Source organism: Acinonyx jubatus, chromosome A1, assembly GCF_027475565.1.
Source record: "Acinonyx jubatus isolate Ajub_Pintada_27869175 chromosome A1, VMU_Ajub_asm_v1.0, whole genome shotgun sequence".
NCBI lineage: Eukaryota > Metazoa > Chordata > Mammalia > Carnivora > Felidae > Acinonyx > Acinonyx jubatus.
In genome coordinates, this window is record NC_069380.1 from 116,974,006 (window position 1) to 116,995,521 (window position 21,516).

The 21,516-nt window shown below is 43.9% G+C and overlaps 1 protein-coding gene and 1 non-coding gene across 10 annotated transcripts in view; both read right to left on the reverse strand.

Annotated features, from left to right (window-relative positions):
- Nucleotides 1-21,516, reverse strand: part of FGF1 (fibroblast growth factor 1) — a 103,313-nt gene that overhangs the window by 22,244 nt on the left and 59,553 nt on the right. For 7 of the 9 annotated variants that reach the window (XM_027042661.2, XM_053222477.1, XM_027042621.2 and 4 more), the window contains one exon: nt 376-580. In XM_027042661.2, the coding sequence (XP_026898462.1) occupies nt 376-544 (169 nt within the window). In that variant the 5' untranslated portion in view covers nt 545-580. Of the gene's footprint in view, nt 1-375; nt 581-7,178; nt 7,404-13,617; nt 15,468-21,516 lie in introns of those variants that run through there. The other 2 variants (XM_015063357.3, XM_027042653.2) reach the window with 2 other exon arrangements.
- On the reverse strand, nt 11,937-12,061 carry LOC113594894 (small nucleolar RNA SNORA36 family). The gene has a single exon (XR_003415378.1). It is a non-coding gene; the product is annotated as a small nucleolar RNA SNORA36 family (small nucleolar RNA).

A 21,516-nucleotide genomic window follows, 5' to 3' on the forward strand; every position in this document is an offset into this window, starting at 1 on the left:
GACTGCCCCGCCCCAGGTGGCCCTTCCTGTCATAGAGCAGGCAGGGTCCTAACCGGCCTTGGGGGCCAGGCCTTTCTTCACTAAATTACAGAAACCCCGAAGAGCTGAACACTGGCAGCCACATCTGATCTCAAAGCAGTTGTGTGAGGTCAACAGACCATCCTTTTACAGTCTTGAAATAGGACCCCTTTAGGTAGGCTGTAGCTCTCACAGCTCCTTATTTTCCACACCTAGGCCCTGTGCACATTTATGTCACCCTGCCTGAACAGAACCTTGGAGAAAAGGGTACCCGTACCCAGATATCCTCCCTTCTCGCGTCCTTGACTAAGAAAGACACCAGGAAGGTCTGGGGCTACAAGAGAAATGGGTGCTTACTGTGCTGGTCGCTCCTGTCCCTCGTCCCATCCACTGTGCCATCTGGAAGGATCCTCAGGAAGTGGCCCCCGTTGCTACAGTAGAGGAGTTTGGGTTTCTTGTAATTCCCTGGAGGCAGATTGAACTTCTCCGTCAGGGCCGTGAAGGTTGTGATTTCCCCTTCAGCCATGGCTCAGCGGCTGCTGCTCAGAGTGTGCTTTCAAGGCTGTAAGAAATTAGACAACCCTATAGAGTGTCCCACCAGCCAAGGTGCTGCGTCCCCTTCCGAGACGGGAAGGAGAGCCTCGGGGCACGGGGCCCCTGCTCGGTTAGTAAACCACAAACTGCCCAGGCGATGCCCACAGCAAACGGGTCTGTGCGGTGGGCAGTGGTTAAGGAAGAAAGGTCTCTGGCATGGGAGGGATTTTCAGGACATTTCTTACTTCCCAATTGGCCACGGCTTTGGACAAAGCCATGCATTTTTTAGAACTTCAAATTTAATCATTTGGCCAAGGGAAAAAAAAAAAATAATGTTTTGGTCCCTCCTGATCCACACACATCCTCAAATTAAACACTGAAGTTGTACTAAAATAACACCTGGGTTCTGGCTGAAACCCACGAAAGCCGAGAGGCCAGCACTGAGGTTTTGCTCTTCTCCTCCCACTGTGTGGGCTGGGGACTGCCTGCCCCGTGCACGCAGATAGCTCAGATAGCCCGACTGTTTGGGACCTGTAGGAAACGGTACAGAAGGGCCCTCAGACCACCCGCCATAGAGACGGCCAAGGGTTCACCTGTAATGGCAAGTTCTGGATTTGCTGGTGGGAACAGAACTAGAACCAGGGAACAAACACTTGGGGGTGTTATGCGGGATTTTGAAGGGCAGACACTGTCCCAAAGGAAACTTTATGAGACAGATCTTTTGGAGGTTCTGCCAGTGATTGCCTGCTTCCTTGGCTTTCCATACATTCTCATGTCACATAGAGAAGGTAGGTCTGGCCCTTGTACAAAAGCCAGCTTCATTTTAAGTATTTGCTAATGAGACATACTTAGTGTGACACAGAAACCATCATATTGCACATTATAATCCTCTAAGATTGTATACACCCACTATAGAGAGACTTATAGTATCAATGTTAAAACACCCAGTGACATGAATCTAAGTTTTAAAAGGCCAAACTAATAGGGGCACCTGGGTGGCTCAGTCAGTTAAGCCTCTGACTTCTGCTCAGGTCATGATCTCATGGTTCGTGGGTTCAAGCCCCACTTTAGGCTCTGTGCTGACAGTTCAGAGCCTGGAGCCTGGTCTGGATTCTGTGTCTCCCTCTCTCTCTCTGCCCCTTCCCTGCTCACGCTCTGTCTCTTCTGCTCTCAAAAATAAATTAAGAAGATTTTTTTAAATCCAAACTAATAAACAGAATTTTAAAACATCTACTTGTCCCACCATTTAGGAGAACAAAGCACTGGTGATTCTAAGGACACACAAGGAAGAGGCGAAAAAGAGCCGGGGAACTAGTGCGGGAACTTCCTTACAAGTGTGAGTAGGTCCTGATTGCACACACTGATTATTGAGTGGCCTCATAATGGTAGTGATCATCATCATTAACATTAACTTGTAATCCGGGCTATAAGGTAACTCCTATAACCTTCATTATTACTCTTTGAGACAGACACTCATTATCCCCATTTTTTTGTAAAATGACACCAGAGCTTATAGACATTCGATGGCCCGTCCAAGGTCAACAGCTACTGGGTGGTGGGAGCTGAGCCTCAAAAGGGGTGTGTTGAAACAAAGCCATCACTTGCCCTTCACACCAGGAAAAGGTGAAGTGATTTCACTGATATTGCAGTGTCATTGCCAGAAGTGGGATTTTTACCCACGGTCTGGCACATACATCTGCCCCCATGAGTTCATTATTCATTACGTTATTCGTTTGTGGTCCAGATATTGGCCATCACCACCAACACCCTCCACTTTTGTCCCTGTCAACCTTACAGTGGGACTCTAGGCATCTCCTCATTTCCCAGGAGACCCTACATCACCAGGGAACACTGTGAACTTCGCGGAAGGCCTGCCAGCCTCCCGCATCCCCTGAAGTAACCATCCATCCATCCATCCATCCAACCATCCATCCCCAGAGCAACCTCATAGAGTTGCTCATGTGGAAGGCAATTCCATCATAAACTGAGACAACAATTTGAGTAATTTGTCCTGGTGACTTTGGAATTGGGGTTCATGCTGGAAGCATCTCATTGTTTCTTTTGCTCCAGGCATTTTAACATCTGTGGTACGTATCTGCCAGTCTGTACTCACGTGAGCTCGTTACTGTCCCCACTTCCAGCCATGGTTTGCCGTCCCTCTGAGTACCCCCAAAGGGAATTTTGCATACACTATATAAACTATGTTTAAAGTCAGGCCATCTCAAATATCCTCTTCACATGTGGCGAAACTCTGTCCAGCTCATTTCAGATAATACAGTAACAGATTGAAAATGTTACTTACATCCACAGACTTTATCTCCCGTGGCACCTTGCTTTTGCTTCCCAAACCCACATTCTCTCTTCCAAACCCTTCTTATTCATCCACAAGCCTCTACATCTCTGGGCCTCTCTCTCTCTCTCTCTCTCCTCTGTCTTTTTCTGCTCAGCCCTTCTTCACCCAGCTTCTCAAGCTCCCTCTCATTCCACTCGCTTCTGGATCCCCTTTTGATATAAAGCTCTTTAGCTCTTTCCAGCTTTGACATCCTCACCCGTCACCTCTCCATTGACATGCAACCGTGATCAGTTCCCCGTTCCTTCAAGTACAGCCAAGAGATAAAAAAGATTTTTTGTTCCTTTTCTCCCCGCAAGCACTTGCTAAGTTGTCTACTTAATTTGGTACAGGAGAAAATAATTATATATTGGTGGATATATATTTGCCGTTTAACTGTACAAATAGCCATTCATGTTGTCAGTCTTCGGGGGATGGACTTTGGTTTCTTGTTGTCCGTGGGTTTCCTCAAGTGGAGGTCTCCGTGGGCCCCTGACTGTGCATCAGGTGCAAGTGAAGGATGGCTTCCCTTCTAGATCCAGCACCGGCGGGGAGTCTCCGTTAAGTTGTTGTCTAAGTGTTGGGTATAGATTTGGCTGTATCCATTTGCATTCGTGCTTCCAGCCCTTTGGGATGAACGGGAACAGATACAGCAGAAGGCTCCTGTGGGTAGAGGCAGCAGCCGTGGCCCGGGATTGTCCCATGCTCACGTGCCCATGTGTGTATAAGCCACGCAGCATAGACTTCACCACTGTGGAGCTCTCCCCAGATTAGCAACCTCGGCCAGAGACCAACAGGCCCTCAGGTGTCCCTTCCTTTCCATCACAGTGCCATCTGCTGTTATAAAGCCACGATTCTGCTCTTTGCCTGCTCCCCGTCGACCTCCACCACCAGTAAGAGGGACAGTAGTGGGGGTGGCTGTACTAACTTCAGATTGCTCCCATGACTCTGCAGTTCACATCCACATCTGGAAACCTGAAGGGGGGACATGTTAACTCCTGAAAATAAGCTTTGAGTCAACCTGAAGCTGATAGTCTGTGGCAGTGGGATCTTTGAATCAGCTGAAACGTACAAAAAGTAAAATCTCTTTTTGTTGCTGAAGGAAACCCCAGAGGCACAAAAAGGTCTTATTTATTTATTTATGTATGTATGTATGTATGTATTTATTTATTTATTTATTGGCTCTATTTACAATTTACCTACATTTGAGGCAGTCGTTAGTCCTAATTTCCTTGCCTCTTCAGGATTTGTTAGAAGATAGGGATAAAAGAAATCTATGACATGATAAAACCATTAAGTAACAGCCTTCGTGGGCCCTTGGGGGTTTTCACAAATTGCTCTAATAAATGAGTCCATTAACTACATGAAATCAGGCATTAAGCCTAATGGAAATTTATAAATTCTACTTCTTGTTATTATTCTCTTTTTGTTGGCTGTCAGGGGTATATCTGTGTATATTTGCTGGGACATGGAAAAAATCAAGCCCAGTGGACTTCTTTTCATCGCTGTGTGCTAAGCCCAGCCCTTTGAGATTCGGGGCACCGGTGAAATTTAGGGGAAAAGCCGGAAGATTCTCTTGACTTATCAGTGACACCAAAGTAAGGGCAACACGAAGCGTATTAGAACATCCGTGGTAAAGCTGGCATATTTTGTCAGCTGTAACCACTCAAAGAGAACCTAAACTGACACATGTCTGAAGGGTTAATAATCTTTCACAGTATTCATAACAGCACTTAGAAAAATGTGATGTGACCTATAGGAGATGTGAATCACTGGTTATGTTGAACTAGTTGAAGCCTGGTGTGGTCTAGGTCAGCTGCCACTGAATGCTTCATTTAAAATAATTTTTCAATTGGAATGAAAATAGAAGTTTTCATTCTCTCTCATATTTGAAAAAAATTGTTTAAGCTCTTTCCTCCATCATTTAAGCCACAAACATAGCAGAGGGGATGAAGGAGGTAAAGGTAAGCTATGGTTATGTAAGAGAGAATCCAGGCCATTTCAGACTCAGTTCTCAGCTCATCAAGAGTTGTTGAAGGGACACTTATCAAGTCCCCGATTTAGGAGACATGTGTGTTCAGTTCGGCCCTGGAAACTAAGCTAACAGGAAAAATTTAGGGTTCTAAGGATCCAGGAAAGGCAGTTGTGGGGAAGAGCAGATAGAGAGGGAGACACAGAATCTGAAACAGGCTCCAGGCTCTGAGCTATCAGCACAGAGCGTGACGTGGGGCTCGAACCCACAGATGATGAGATCATGACATGAAGTCGGCCACTTAACTGGCTGAGCCACCCAGACGCCCAGGGTTTTTTTTAATTTTTAACCCCTGTCACTGCTTAAGTAATGCAGAATACCTATGAAAGGGAATATTTTATAAATATTCTACCAAATGTGTAATGCTACCAAAGGTAGATGTATAGACATCTGTCAAGATGATGATTGGATAAGTGTCCTCTGACCAAGCGTATGTAAAATAGGTCTTACCTTTGGTTCCAAATAGGCTCTAAGTTCTTGCTCCCTGTCTCCATCAGTGGCATCACCCAGAAGCATTAACTCTTAGAGATGTTAATTAACCTTACATTTTATTGAGTCACATATGCATGTTAAATGTTAAGAGTAACCACTAAAAAGGGGCACCTGGGTGGCTCTGTCAGTTTAGCATCTGACTCTTGATCTTAGCTTAGGGCATGATCTCACGGTTCATGAGTTTGAGCCCCACCCACGTTGGGCTCCGTGCTGACAGCATGGAGTCTGCTTGGTATTCTCTCTCTCTCCCTCTCTCTCCAGCCCTTCCCCACTCATGCTCTCTCCCTCTCTCTCTCTCACTCTCTTTCTCTCCCTATCAAAATAAATAAATAAACTTTTAAAAAATTACAGGCACCTGGGTAGCTCAGTTGGTTAGGCATCTGACTCCGGCTCAGGTCATGATCTCGTGGTCTGTGAGTTCAAACACTGTATGGGGCTCTGTGCTGACAGCTCAGAGCCTGGAGACTGCTTTGGATTCTATGTTGCTCACTATCTCTTTGCCCCTCCCCTGTTTCTCTCTTTGTTCTCTCTCTCTCGCAAAAATAAATAATAGCTATTAAAATTTTTTTAATAAAAAAAAAAGATTGACCACTAAAAGAAAAGAAATAGAATGCAGTGATTCCAACCAGCAACTGGTAAGAATAGGTGAATGAGGTGAAAAATGAGGTGAAAAAAATCTGTACTTACCCAAAATAATCTAGAAAAAGAATAGAAAATCAAAAATAGTACTCAAAATTAGGTGGCAGAAATAAATCCAAATATATTTATATTCACAATAAATGTAAGTGGACTAAATTTACTAGCTACTGGATTTTTTTATGTTTATTTACTTATTTTGAGAAAGAGAGAGAGAGAGAGAGAGAGAGCAAGCACCAGCTGGGGAGGAACAGAGAGAGAGAGGGAGAGAGAGAATCCTAAGTAGGCTCCATGCTGTCAGTGCAGAGCCTGATGTGGGGCTTGGTCTCACAAACCATGAGATCATGACCTGAGCCAAAATCAAGAGTCAGACGCTTTAACCAACTGAGCTACCCAGGCACCTTGCTACTGGATTTAAAAAATTTCACCTATACTCTGATTATAAAAGACATGTTTAAAATGTAAGGGCAGAAAGGTTAAAATCAAAAGGATGAAAAATAGATACCAGACCAATCTTAACAAAAATTAAAAGTTGGTATGGCTATATTAATATCATAGAAACTAGGTCTAAGGCAAAAAGAGTGATCAAGGATCAAAGGGATCACTGCATAATGATAAGTAGAATAATTAAACAGAAAGATATAACAACTTTAAACTTGTGTATAGTTAATGACATAGCCTCATAGCCTCAAACTATACGAAACAAAAATTAACAAAAATATAAAGAACTTGGCAAATCCACCACGATGAGATTTTAATACCTTTCTGTCATAAATGATAAAGCAAACAGACAAAAAATATTAATAAAGTTGCAGATCGTAATGCACAATTAACAAGTTTAATTGAGTGAACATATCAGGGAACCCTGCATCCAACAGTTAGTGAACACTATTCTTCTCAAGGATGCATAGAACATTTTTGTAAACCGACGGTGTACCAGGTCATAAAGCGAGACTCAACAGAAGTAGAAGAATCCATTTTGTTCAGACTATTCTGTGGGGAGGGTAGAAATCACTCCTATGCGTCCCATTAGTGACAAAACCCTTTCAACTGTACCTTTTTAATGTCTCTTAAAGTCATCCTCTATTCTCCATCCTCGCTATGGCTGCTCACCACAGATGGAACACCTTGTCTCACCTGGGCTGCTAAGGCAGGCAAACGGCGTCTGTCTTCTTCACCTCTGCAACCTTCCAACCCACTTTTGATTCCACTACTAATATCCTTTCCAAGGCATGAGTCTAATCATCATTCTCCTGCTAAAGATCTTTGCGTCACTGGGTTCTCTGCTGCCATCAGGATAAAACCCAGACTCTACCTTGACCTGTGAGGCATTTATCATCAGGTCCCTGCCTAACTCTGTTGCCTTATCTCTTATTGGCCTGTTCTTCTTGTAGCCCCCCCCCCCCCCCGCCCCGCCAACACACACACACTCTCACATTCACCGACCAGTGTTCTCTCTCCCTTACTCCCTCCACCTTCTACCATGGCCTGACTAGGTCATACTCACCCTTCAAAAATTCATCTCAGATATTTCTCTTTCAGAAAGTTGATTTGGATACATCCCCCAGCCCTAACCTCCCTTTTCTTCTGCCACACCACACACACCAGTTTATGTTTGAGTTGATTTCCTAATGCTCCCACAGCAACATTTCTTTTACCCTATGGAAGCACTGGGTATAATTTCCGCGTATGTTTCCCACCTATATCATTCACTGGTTTCCCATTGCTCTCAGAATAAAGACTAAGGCCTTATCTGTATCTCTTTGTAATGTATATAATGTTGAGTCACTATGTTGTACACTTGAAACTAACATAATATTGTGTGTCAATTACATTTCAATTACAAACAAAATAAAATAAACAAAAGTTAACATTTACTTAAAAAAAAAAATTCTACCTGCAGGGCTCTGAGGACTAGCCCTGGCTTCCTCCCCTGCCTCCTTTTCCACCATGTTCTGTACCCAAACTGGCCTTCCATTTGCTTGAAACCATTGTGTCCCTTTTCGCCCTATGATCTTTGCCTACATTGCTCCCTCTCTCTAGAGCACTCTTTCTTTCTTTCCCTCTACCCACCTTGCCTGGTTAACTCCTACGTTTTGTTCAAGCCTTAGTTCAGTTGCCAATTCCGCAAGGAAGACTTTCCTGACTTTCCTTAACTGGGTCAGGTTCCTCCAGTTCTCAAAGGACCGTTTAACATTTCCTCAGAGCTCTTACTTCATTTTTTAATTACACATTCATTCTTGTGATTATTTAATTAATGTCTCCCTTTATGACTGGACTGTCAGCTCCACAATAGTACAAACCAATCTGTCTGGCTTACCATGGTCTCTCAGTGCCTGGCAGAATGCCTGGCATCTAATGGGCCCTTGATAAATATTTGTTGAATGAGTGAATGAATATAATGTAACTAAGGTTACCTGACTGTCTCTGCAGCTCTGGAACAAAATCTGTGCCTGTTTTTTCTAGGCCTTGCACTTAGCAAATGCCTCCACATAATCATTGTTCTCTGCATGTTTGTTGATTGAATCCCAGGCCAGTTCCTTCTTGGGAGCCTCTAGTGGAAACATGCTATCATGGGACCTAATTAGTAGGTGAGGTCTTTCAGGTATTAACAGAGAGGCTAAACCAAGAACCTAAATGGATTTTAAGTGGGTTCAAACTAGGCTGCTTGGTTAAAGCAGACCCAGGGGAGCCAGGGTGGGTCAGTCGGTTAAGCGTCCGAATCCTGACTTTGGCTCAGGTCATGATCTCACAGTTGTGAAATCTGTGCTCGCAGTGCCGATGAGGCTGCTTTGGATTCCCCCTCTCCTCTCTGTCTGCCCCTCCCCCACGCCCTCTCTCTCTCAAAATAAATGACCTTTTTTTTTTTTTAATTAAAAGAAAAAAACCAGACCCATCCTTTTTTCCATCTTGTAGAAGTTACTTCCTTACTTCTTTGAAGGCAATATCATGGACTTGAAGGATCTCAAGAAAAGATCCGACCGTTTAGTCTCAAGTCTGAACTCTCTATCTAACCACAAAAAAGCTTGTAGGGCCTTAAAAGAATTCTAGGTTTTATTGTTTCTGCCTGGGAGTGCCAGGTTGGCAGGAACTCACTTCACACTCTCCGGTGAAGGAAAACTTGCCTGAAGAAAGAGACAGAGTGTTCTTCTCTCTTTCCCCGTCCTCCACCCGCAGTGATCTATACCAGGTCTGGGGAGGGAATCTAGCCATGGCTGACTGGCAGGACTAGCATGTCGGTGTGCTTCTCCCAGGCCAGTTCTGTTCCATGAGCTGAAATCTCGTCTTCCAGAGCTGGCAGCAAACTCTGGACATGGCCATGGGGTAGGCTTGGTAGTGTCGTACAGGAGATGGTTCCTACAGATTTGTGAAAGCCAATTTTTGAATATTCCAAATATCCCTTCCTTCCTTCCTTCCTTCCTTCCTTCCTTCCTTCCTTCCTTCCTTCCTTCCTTCCTTCCTTCCTTCCTTCCTTCTTTTTCTCTGGTAGCTGGTTTACCAGCATGCTGCTAGACTCAGGTTTCAGTCCTGGGTGGACACTCACTAGCAAACTCATTCAGTTTCACGGGCCTCAGTTTTCTCATCTGCAGAATAGGACCCCATAACAGTAGCTACCACACAGTTGCTGTAAGTGTTAAGTGATCAGGCACATAAAGCGCTAAGCCCAGCACTTGAAAACTTGTAAGCATTCATAGATGTTGCTTGATTATCATTCTCCATGTATCTTGTTGTCTTTTGCTAATCACCTGTGCTATTGATTGAGGATTGGACAAACTTGGTTCTTAACATTTAGTAATATTTTAGCAATATTTAAAACATTATTTTCTAAGTACCATTACCCCTGATGTGCAAGTGGTGCCCTCTTATTTACTCAGCAGCTGAATATCATGTACTAGTGACCATCCTCAGTGTGTTTCACAGGTTTGTGTATTACCATCCAGGATGACAGAGAACCTGTAGATTCAGTAGTCTCTCTCTCCTCTTCGTTAATTTAGACTCTTTCTAATCCTAAAGAATCCCCAAGTTACTGAGAATAAACTGTCCCCTGGCTTCCAGAATCAAATATTCCTTGAGGGAGATCAAGATGTTATACTCTAGATGCCAACCACTTGTACTCAGCACCTGCCACAGGCAGACCGTTGGGGAAATTTAAGAAAGAAAATAAGGAGAAAGAAAAGGAAATGAAAAGAAGGACCTCAAATCCCTAATCTACATTCTGAAATGCAACATGCTCTGAAAACTAGACATTCTTTCGTAACTCAGATTGTGGCAAAACCTGACCCAGACGGTCCTGAGACTGCTTAAAGTCTTTATTTATCACCTATGTGTTCATATGTGTGTGATCTGGTGCAGAATCACCAATGTGTTTGATTATGCGGGACTGCTCCAGACCCCACAGAAGTTCTTCCTTAATATACAATAAATGCAACCAATTGTCTTTCTAAAATCCCCCAAATCCTGGGTTCAGAAATTTGTCTAGCTTTTCAGATAAGGGATTCCGGGCCTGCAGTAGAAATCACAGTGTCTGTCATACGGAGGTTAGAGTCTGGCCATACCAGATCAATCAAGCCGAGCTTCCAATAAGAGGGGCATAGATGCTTGGACCACAGATAGCTGGCCGGAAGCGCAGCCTGTAAAGCCAGTCCAGCTGTATCACCCAACAGCTCAATCCCAGTCTTAGCCCCCACACTCCTTTATGAGGAGCAAAAGATATAAGCAGATACACACACTTTCCCAATGATCTCCAATACCCATTAATTGTTCCCTGGGTTCTGGATCTTTAATTCTCTGTGTGGCTTCTCTGCCCCCAAAACGCTGACTCCCATAGAGCATCATTCTGTTGGAGGTCAGGAATTATTTTAATGCTTAGACAAAACACCCTGTGAGAGGAACCACAGAGCACTCCCTGGCATCGCGACATGCTCTGAGGCCCCAGTTGTGCCCGAACTTTAATGGTACACCCTGGCCCAGAGCATCCTGCAGGCTCTCGGCCATCCTGAAGACCAGCACACGTCTTAAATGGAATTATCCTTCCTACAGACTGATGCTTTAAAGGCCTGGGCTTCCAGCCAAATGCAGAGCAATTCTGCAGGGGCTCCATCAGCCCTGGTCCCTTCCTCTAGCCTTCCCTTACTGATGTGCCTCCAAAAATCTTTTGAAAATGTTGTGCAAGTTACAATCTCCAGAACCAGCCCACGAGGACATTCCTTTCTCAAAGACAGCAGACCTTCCAACTCACAGGACGATGGTTTGTTTGCTGGGTCTTTTTTCTTCCCTCCTGAGCTACAAAATTTGGCTTCTCCAAGCTTAGTCTTTTGAAGTAAGTGTTTGTTATCTCTTTGGAAATGCTGGGGGCTTTCCCTACCATATGTTTCCCAACAGTCTGTTCTGAACATACCCATAAATAATCAAATAAGCCCATAAATAATAAAATAGTGACTTTTTCTTGAACATTTACTATGTACCAGATCCTGTCCTAAGTGCTTTACATACATTATTAAAAAAATTTTTTTTTAATGTTTATTTATTTTTGAGAGAGAGAGAGAGAGAGAGACAGCATGAGTGGGAGAGGGGCGGGGAGAGGGAGGCACAGAATCTGAAATAGGCTCCAGACTCTGAGCTGTCAGCACAGAGCCCGATGCGGGGCTTTGAACTCATAAACCATGAGATCATGACCTGAGCCGAAGTCGGATGCTTAACCAGCTGAGCCACCCAGGTGCCCCACATACATTATTTTAATTAATCCTCAGAGTTCTGTGAGATAGGCATTTTCTTATTTTCTTTCTTTCTTTCTTTCTTTCTTTCTTTCTTTCTTTCTTTCTTTCTTTCTTCCTTTCCTTCTCTCTCTCTCTCTCTCTCTCTCTCTCTCTCTCTCTCTCTCTCTTTCTTTCTTTCTTTTGTAGGCTGGGAGATCAATGAATAGAGTGATATCTTCCATGTAATCGTTTTCCGTAGCCTGATCATGTCCCAAGATTTAATTAAATGAACAGGGAGGCTTGCCCTGAACTGAACTCAAGGCATTGCTTTTTTTATCCCCAGTTTGCAACTAAGGACACCAAGGCTTGGAGAGTTTAAGCAGTTCGTTTAAGGTCATACAGATAAATCAATGTTAGAGCTGCAATCAGAAGGTAGGGTTTTCTGACTGCAGCGTCCATGATTGTAACTGCCACAGAAATAGGGGAAACAGAAAAAATGCCTTTGGTTGAGTGATCCTTAGCTTCTCTATTCTGTTTATTCTCCAGTCCCCTAGCCCACATAAGTCAGGTAGCCCCATCGACAGATACTTGTGTCTTGAGTGGAGTCTTTGCAAGTTCCTCCCTTGACACAGAACTGTCCCCTTTCGAAGCACTATAATGGCCTCACCAGCACTTTCTGATTGGCCCAGTGGCAGTCAAGTCACTCTTAGCTTTTATCACAGTAGAATCACTTGCCATTGCTTTTAAAGGACTGGGGTGAGCCCAGAGCCCACTCTGGGAACCCAGTGGATAGTCCTACTTCAGACTGGGCTGGAAAGGCCATGGAAAAGGGAAGTTCTCATAGACCTGGGCTTTGGTTTCTGCTGTGTCATTAACTATTTGCATGACTGAGCAAGTCATTTAATCTTTCTGATCCTCAGCTGCCTCTTCTGTAAACTGAAGCTATTAAGAATACTGATCTCGGGGCGCCTGGGTGGCTCAGTCGGTTAAGCGTCTGACTTCAGCTCAGGTCATGATCTCACAGTCCGTGAGTTCGAGCCCCGCATTGGGCTCTGTGCTGACAGCTCAGAGCCTGGAGTCTGCTTCTGATTCTGTGTCCCCCTCTCTCTCTGCCCTCCCCAGTCACACTCTGTCTCTCTCAAAAATGAATAAATGTTAAAAAAAAAAAAAACAAAAACAAAAAACCAATGCTGATCTCCTCATGGTGCCACGACAAAGGAATAGAGAAAGGCAGGCCTGGGAAGGGTCTCACATACAGTGAATGCCTAGGAAATAGAAGGTGTTGTTATGGTTGTTAATTAGAGCCTGTGTTAAAAAAATTTTTTTTAATGTTTATTTATTTTTGAGAGAGAGAGAGAGAGAGAGAGAGAGAGAATCTGAAGCAGGTTCCAGACTCTGAGCTGTCAGCACAGAGCCTGACGCAGGGCTTGAACTCACGAACTGTGAGATCATGACCTGAGCCGAAGTTGGACACTCAACCAACTGAGCCACCCAGGCACCCCAGTAGGAGCCTATGTTTTAATGCATGGATTATTTGCATTTTTATGGCACTTGGAGTTTCACAAAGCATTTCATGTGGGTAAGCAGGCATCTCTAGGTGCCTGTGGTGTAAATAATATAAGAGGTATTTTATAATCATTTTGTATTTTTTATTCCTCCTATTACATGAGATAGTGAACACTTTGTCTTTTTCTCTAGCCAAGAGAAGTGTGACACAGAGAGGCTAAACAGCATATCAAAGCAAATCTGTGGCTTAGCCAAGAGCAAAACCCTGAGTCCCAAGACATCACTTTATTATGTCACGCCTCTGTTGGGCAGCCTCATTTCAAGGGCCCCATGTTCACTGAAAACACTGAAAAGTAAAAAAAGACAAAACTCACATTTCTGCCAGACAGATGATATCCAGGCGTTTCTGGAAGAATGATTAGCAATCCCGGCGTGAGGTTTTGTGTTGAAGGTGCTTGGATACGAAGGAGGAATGTAAAACCCCACGGAGCTCGTTTCACATGTCACAGTCTATTCTGGATCTTGAAAGTGGGCCTCGGAGGCCCCAGCTGTGCCCCAAGAGAGCTGCATTCCTGCGGAGCCTTCCAGCACCATGCAGGAGGCAGGGGGTGGGGAGCAGGGCCCAGGATTTGCAAAGGGACCCAGTGGGTGTCTCAGCCAAAGAACAGGAAGCAAATAATAAGCTACCCCAGCGCCAGCCTTCCAGGGCTTAGTTTTTGCAGAGCCTACATTAGGACAGTATAAACCTTGTTTTCTTTTGCATTATTTCTTTTTAAGGACTTTGGCTATTTTTAGAGGTTCCTTCCACTTGCCAACTCTCTTTGAACCCACACAAAAAGTCCAAAAGGGACCATTCTCCCGTCTCCCCAGTTTGCCCTGTTTCAGCATGCCCAATGCTCTCATGGTCCTATGACCGTGTCATTGGCATTCTCCACACAGGCCTGCACACACCCCAGCTGTTGGCAGGAGCCAGGTGGGTTTTATGGGAAGGAGATGGAGCCAGAGAATACGAGCAAAGACTCTGGGCAAGGACTGGTGTCTGATAAGGGATGAAAGAGCTTGGAAGTGTGTTGGAATCTCGTATCCAAGAAGGTAAACTCAGAGATAAATCTGCGCCCGGTATCTAGCATCTCCAGGAAGGTGCACACTGTGCGTCCCACTCATAGGTAGGTACCGGGAAGCTCGACAGTGTGCTCGTCTGTCAAACATGGCCTCTCACGGGAGTCTGCTTTCATTTTGGCAGGTGGTTCAAAGCATGGTTTGCTTTCATCCCTGCAACTCCTCATGGCTTCTCTTCTTGTTTATTTCTTTTTTCTACATAACGTTTCCAAGCCATTTATACCCCGCACTATCCACTGCTCCTCTCTCATGCTTTAGAGATCAAAGTGCTACTCTTTTGGGTGGGGTTGTTTGAAAAATGAAGAATTTCTACACTATTGGCCTTTGAGAGTAGATTAGGCAACAGGAGGTAAGAAGAAATGTCAGATGGACTTCTCCTTACTTCTCTTGGCTGCCATCTTTTTGCACATAATTTCTGCTGGCTTTCAAAGGTCCTGCATTCCTTGGTTCCTCCTTGGTGTTGTCAGGTTCAAGGGGCTCCTCTGGAATTTCCATAAATCTAGACATTTAGATGGGTGTGGGGCAGACAGGAGGCAGAACATTTTCCAACATTCCCCAATGTTGTGTTCTTTTTTTTTTAATGTTTATTTTTGACAGGGGGGCAGGGGCAGAAAGAGGGGGACAGAGGATCTGAAGCAGGTTCTGTGCTGACAGCAGCCAGCCCGATCAGGGGTTTGAACTCACAAACCACAAGGTCATAACCTGAGCTGATATCAGATGCTTAACCGACTGAGCCGCCCATGTGGCCCGCCAATATTGTATTCTTGACCCCTCAGTGGTGAGAATACCTTTCTCAGAGATGTGTTTGTATAGGAAATAAGTCAGTGGTATTGTGTTTCCAAAACTGTCCTCCATAGGAGTAAGTCATTAGGTTGTAAAGTTTCACACTCTATAGTGGGTGTTTGGTTGATTTGATTTGCAAAACTTCTTAACACTGCATTTTCAGCAACGTAAGTATCATGTGAAGCAGGGTTTCTGCCTCCGTGTGCCTAAATGTGTCTGGCCCACCCTGTCTAGGGTAGCTCCCTGCATTCCTCTGTGTATGAGTCCTGTATAACACTTACGATAATTTATGACTTTATGTATGTGTTCGCTTACTAGTTATTGACTGTCTCATGCCGACCCCCTTCCCAAACACACACACACACACACACACACGGTGGACTATGAATCTAATGAGGACCCGTAATCAGGTTTGTTTTGCTCACATATGTTAGTTCCTAGATCTGTGCCTGGTATGTTATAATTTTGCTCAGTGAATATTTGGGAATGGATGAAGTCAAGAAATGTTTTCTTAGTTGGGGCGCCTGGGTGGCTCAGTCGGCTGAGCTTCTGACTTCCGCTCAGGTCACGATCTCAGGGTCTGTGAGTTCGGGCTCTGCGTCAGGCTCTGTGCTGACAGCTCAGAGCCTGGAGCCTGCTTCAGATTCTGTGTGTGTGTCTCTCTCTGCCCCTCCTCCGCTCATGCTCTGTCTCTCTGTCAAAAATAAATAAACATTAAAAAAAAAAAAAAAAAAGAGGGGCGCCTGGGTGGCTTGGTCGGTTAAGCGTCCGGCTTCCGCTCAGGTCATGATCTCGCGGCCCGTGAGTTCAAGCCCTGCGCCGGGCTCTGTGCTGACGGCTCGGAGCCTGGAGCCTGTTTCAGATTCTGTGTCTCCCTCTCTCTCTGCTCCTCCCCTGTTCATGCTCTGTCTCTCTCTGTCTCAAAAATAAATACACGTTAAAAAAAATGTTTTTTTTTAATAAAAAAAAAAGAAAGAAATATTTTCTTAGAAAAGCTGTTTGGTTTAAAAAACCTAACTTATCAAAAATAATCCCTATGGAGAAAGGTGATATTTAAGTGTAGTTCCCTTTTTGTGCAGGTCTGTTTAAGTGTGGTGTTTTGTGTTTGTCAGAAAATAGTGTTTGCCCAGGAAGCTGGGATCACTGTGATCCATATAGGACTCATAAGGAATAGAATAAAGCCTGTCCCTTCCTTTTCTCTCATTTTCCCTTCCATCTATACATCTTTGTTTCTTCCTGTATTTACTAAATGCTAATCAAATATATACCAATCATGGTAGGGGAGGGATGATACTATACCTGCCTCACAGGATTGGTGTGAGGATAAAATGAGATAATTGTATTTACCGGCTTCTGGCAAAGTACCTGACATATTAAGAGCCTGATAAATGTTAGCCATTAACAGTATCAGAAGTATTGATGGAGCAACTATTATGTACTTTCTGTCTCGGAGTCTCCAGAATCAGGACAAAGAATAGCATCTGGACCACCAGGGGGCTTGTGATGATTTATGTCCTCCATTTTCTTTGCATAGTATTTATTTTACGAGCCGAGGATTACATGGTAGCCCCCTGGTTTACAGGTGGGGAAGGTCAGTGAGCCAGAATAACAGTGAGGATGTGAACAAAATATCAAAATTTTAAATACCACCAGGATCAGTATTACAAGGTTTTTCCTTTTGCCCCAGGCTCCTTCTGTGGCTTGGCACAGCACCGTTGTGGATCCTGTCTTTTTAAAAGAAATTTGATTTTTTGTTCATCAAGGACTGTTTTGCCCTAAATTTGATTTTCTAAAAAAATGCTGCACTAAATGGGTGACTGGCTTAGAGGAGCGTGCGACTCTTGATCTCGGGGTCATGAGTTTGAGACCTATATTGGATGTAGAGATGACTTAAACAAACAAACTTAAAAAAAAATATTGCACTAAAATATTATTTATCTTGGTTTCTGAGTAAACTTGCTTTGTGCCCAAAGCAAGTACCTCCTTGCCTCGCCTTAGTCCCAGGCTTGTGTGTTGGTCAACTTTCTCAACTCTTATGTTGAAGTTAAAGGCTGTCAAATTTATGTACTTAGTACCTACTGTCAACGCCCAGTGCAGTCCACTGTCGCAACTTCTGAAATAGTCTCCTCTTTTGTCCTCAGCATGCCCCCCCGCCATCATCTTTATACATAGAGTCAGAAGGATCCTTGAAAACCTACCTCACCCCCTGCTTGCAACCTTCCATAGCTTTTCATTTCCAAGTAAAATCTGAATCCTTCCCGTGGCCTGCGAGACCCTGTATGGTCTGGCCTGACCTCCCAGCACTCCTTCCCTTTGCCCACTATGCTCTAGCCAGTCCTCCAGTCCTGTCTGCCCTTGGATCCTTGAGTCCAGGGTGGTCCCTTCTACCTGCCTGCCTTCATGCAGATTGTTTGCTTTCTGGCCCTTTCTCCTGGCTGGCTCCTGCTAACTCTTCAGATGGCAGCCAAAGCCACCTCCTCAAGAGTCTTCCCTGACCTCCCCATCTAAGTTCTGTTCCCCCCAGCCTCCATTATTCTCTTTTGTACGTCCTCTTCTTTTCTTCCCAATGCTTCCCACCATTTGTAATTAAATATATATCTACCCAGGCATTGCTGGCCTGTCTGATGCCTTTTCCCACCAGTAGACAGAAAGCTCCTGGAAGGCAGAAGCCATGCTTATTCACCATCTTTTCCACAGCCCCTCAACAGTGCCTGGCACAGAGCAGTTGCTCGATTATTTGTTGAATAAAAGGGAATGAGTGAATAAACCAATCTTCAGTTTCTAAAATGTTGACCTGAGGACTCTGCTGCATGCGAAGGGACTTTCATGTCCCATTCTGCTCTTTGTTGTCATGAACTTTGCTCTTCTAGAGCAAGTGTTTTTCACCTAGATTATTTTTATTGGAAAAAGTGAAGCAAATATAGAGATAATTATTGATTGCCACTCATCAGGTCTCTGCTACCTATCACCAACATCCTCCTGGGAACCTGCTGCAGGATTCCTGGGAACCACAGGAAGTAAGTCCGTTAACCACTTGAAATGCTTTTATAAAAATAGACCGGAATTGACCTTCTTCCTGTGGAAGGGCCTCTTTCCTCTGGGCAAACATTGCAAAGAAATGTTATCTGCTCTTAGAAACCTCCCACGTCAGTCATCCTCCCAGCAGGATTTATCTGGACTTGGAATCCTGTTCTGAAATCGTCTCCCTACTGCCTGGGTCATTACCTGAGCAAATTGCTCATTTGTTATGTCCGTGCTGTTGTTTTTATATTAAAATGACAAGATTGAAGTCGAGGCCTGGGGGAACTATGGGTATATCCCAGTGCACACTGATATCCTGAAGGCCTTTCACCCTCACAGAGGTTAGCACCACTTTCCTTGGACTTCAGTACAGGTGTGCTAGCCTCAGCATTTTGATCGTTATCCCCTTACCATATCCCTTATTTTTGAATTTGATTTAAATTACTGACATGTGGTTTTCCTTAAATTTTAATTTCCTTATTTAAAGGAAGCTTTATCCCTCCGGTGTAACTGCAGAAGCATCCCATACACAGAAGGCAGTCCTCAAGATAAATACAGTGCAAGGCCGGCTGTGGTTGACTTCTGCTCAGATGCTGTCTCCTGCCCACCCACCTCTTTGGCTTACAAAGAGAGAAAAGCAATTGAAAACCTAATTGCAAGAAACCAAAGCTGTCTCCTTGACTACAATCAAAATGACTGAAGGAAACTTCAAAGAGGGTTCCCTTTCTGTCTGCAGTGTTATGGAAAGATATCTTCATATCACTCAGAACTTCTGTATCAACAGGGGCACATGCCTCTACTTTGGGAAACAAAGGGTTAATAGGGTGTGTTACTTTACTGTTCTAGCAATTCAGCAAATAAGCAGAGGATGTCAGTCCCCTTAGAAGCTCTCAAATATAAAAGAGGGAGAGAAAAAAAGATAATACAGATAAACATCAATAAAAATTTTTTAAGATTGTTCCTGATCCTATCAGGTGAAGAGAACTTCTGTGAACATGTCAATTCATAGAGTTATAAACCTTTTACAAAGCAGCTTATATATAGGAATATTTGAGATTTTCTGAAACAAAAAGACAGCTTTCTGCTTTGTTAGGTTTCTGCGTTGTTTGCCTGATTTGTATTTTGTTGCTAACTTTATTTCTAATTTTTCTTATTTCTGCTTACTTTTAGTTTACCTTGCCCTTTTATTTATTTATTTTCATGCAGAATCTTGGGTCATTAATATTACTTAGACCTTCAAAAATTTTTTTTAATATGAGCAGTTAAAGGTGAAAGTTTCCCTCTAATAATTGTTTTCATTGCCTTCCCAAATTTCCATTACCAGTACTTTATATATTGTTAAGTTTAAACTACTCTATAATTTCTCCTTTGATTTTTTTTTTTTTTGGTGGGTTATTTCAAAGTGTGTTGTTTAATTGAAAATATTTGCAGTTTTCCAGGGCACCTGGGTGGCTCAGTGGGTTAAGCATCTCTTGATTTCAGCTCAGGGCATGATCTCACAGTTCATGAGTTCGAGTCCTGCATCAGGCTCCGTGCACTGACACCGCAGAGCCTGCTTGGGATTCTCTCTCTCTCTCCTTCTGTCTGCCCCTGCCCTGCTTGTGCTCGTGCTCTCTCTTTCTCTCTGTCTCTCCAAATAAATAAATTAAAAAAATATTTGCAGTTTTCCTAGATATGTTATGGTTATTGATATCTAAGTGAATTACATTGTGATCAGATAACTTATTCCATATGATTTCAATTCTATTAAATTGATTCAGGCGTGGTTTGAAGAATCACATGATTCCTCTTTGTAAAATTTGTATACATAGGTTGTTTTATAATCTGCTTATTTATAACCAGGCTGTACTAAATACATTAGGATTTTTTTCCTCATCAATAAACGTAAATCTACATCTCCATTTTTTTTCTAAATTTTTAAATATTTATTTTTGAGACAGAGGCAGAGTGCAAGTGGGGGAGGGGCAGAGAGGGAGACACAGAATCTGAAACAGGCTCTGGGCTCTGAGCTGTCAGCACAGAGCCCGATGCAGGGCTCGAACCCACGAACTGTGAGATCGTGACCTGAGCCAAAGTCGGACGCTTAACTGAGCCACCCCGGCGCCCCTACACCTCCATTTGTAATGGCTACATAGGATTATAGGATTCCGTTATGTAGACATGAAAACTCTAATCCTCTCTCGTTTGTCACCATTATAAACAAAGTCGCTGTTACTTCCCTGGGGAGGATTTGTGGAAGTGGAATTACTGGGGAAAGCACATGCATTTTGTTAAGGTTTGTACTCAAAATATTCAGAAAGTTTCTACCTGCTACAGGCTTAAGTTCCGTTTTCACCCCTTGACTTACATGTACATCCTTTCTGATTTAGATGTGTGATCTTTGAAGCAGAGGAGAAATTGATTTGAAAGTTTCAGACCTGCTGACTTTGGTTTCAAAGTCACCTCATAAAATGGGAGCCTTGTTGCCTTTGCCTAAAGTTGCTCTGAGGATGCACATTATCCTTCATAGGATTTCACTGCAGGCATTTCTGGACACGTGACTCAGCCCCAGGATTGCTTTTCCAGTGTGGGCTTGGGCACTTGCCAGAGTCCAGTGGGCCTAGACTAAGGGGGAACAGAATGCCCCGAGGCAGCACTGGAGCTGTCTTCTGACTGACACTTGGGCCACTTTACTCCCTTGCTGCACCACCCTTACTCTCAGCTCCAACAAACCAGTCCTGACCTCTGTCCAAAGCTCACCTCCTCTACAAATCCCCAGGCATCAATGACTCCATTTAATCCAGCAACTCCCAGACCTCTGGTGAAATCACCTGTACATGCTTTATGTCCGTCCCTTTATCCACTGTAGATTTGTAAATTCACAGTAAGTTCTTGCAAGGGCGACCTCGTCTCCCACTTATTAAATGTGGGGCCTGGCACGGAGCACAGTGTATTGAAGGCAGTCAGTAAACATTTACTGAAATAAGAACCCGGTTTGTCTCCCAGGCAGAGGTGAGGCTTGGCACAGCCAAATACAAATGGCAGACAACTGAGAACTCTTGCTCACGTAAGCACGCCAAATGGTGTCTGTCCTCATGTTTAAAAGAAGAGACAGCCAGGATACTAGTTAAGAGCTCGCTGTGATTCAGACCAATGGATATGATCTCTGACTCATCCCTTTATAGATGTGTGACTACAGGCGAGTTGCTAATGCTCTCTGAATCTGTTTCCTCGCGTGAACAGTACCTGCTCATAGCGTTGTAAAGATCAAATTCGATAGGAGCACGTGAAGTGAAATGTGCACAGTATCTAGCGTGTGACAAGCTCTCCATGAACGGTGTTATTAATGTCTTTGATATTTTGGGTCTTCA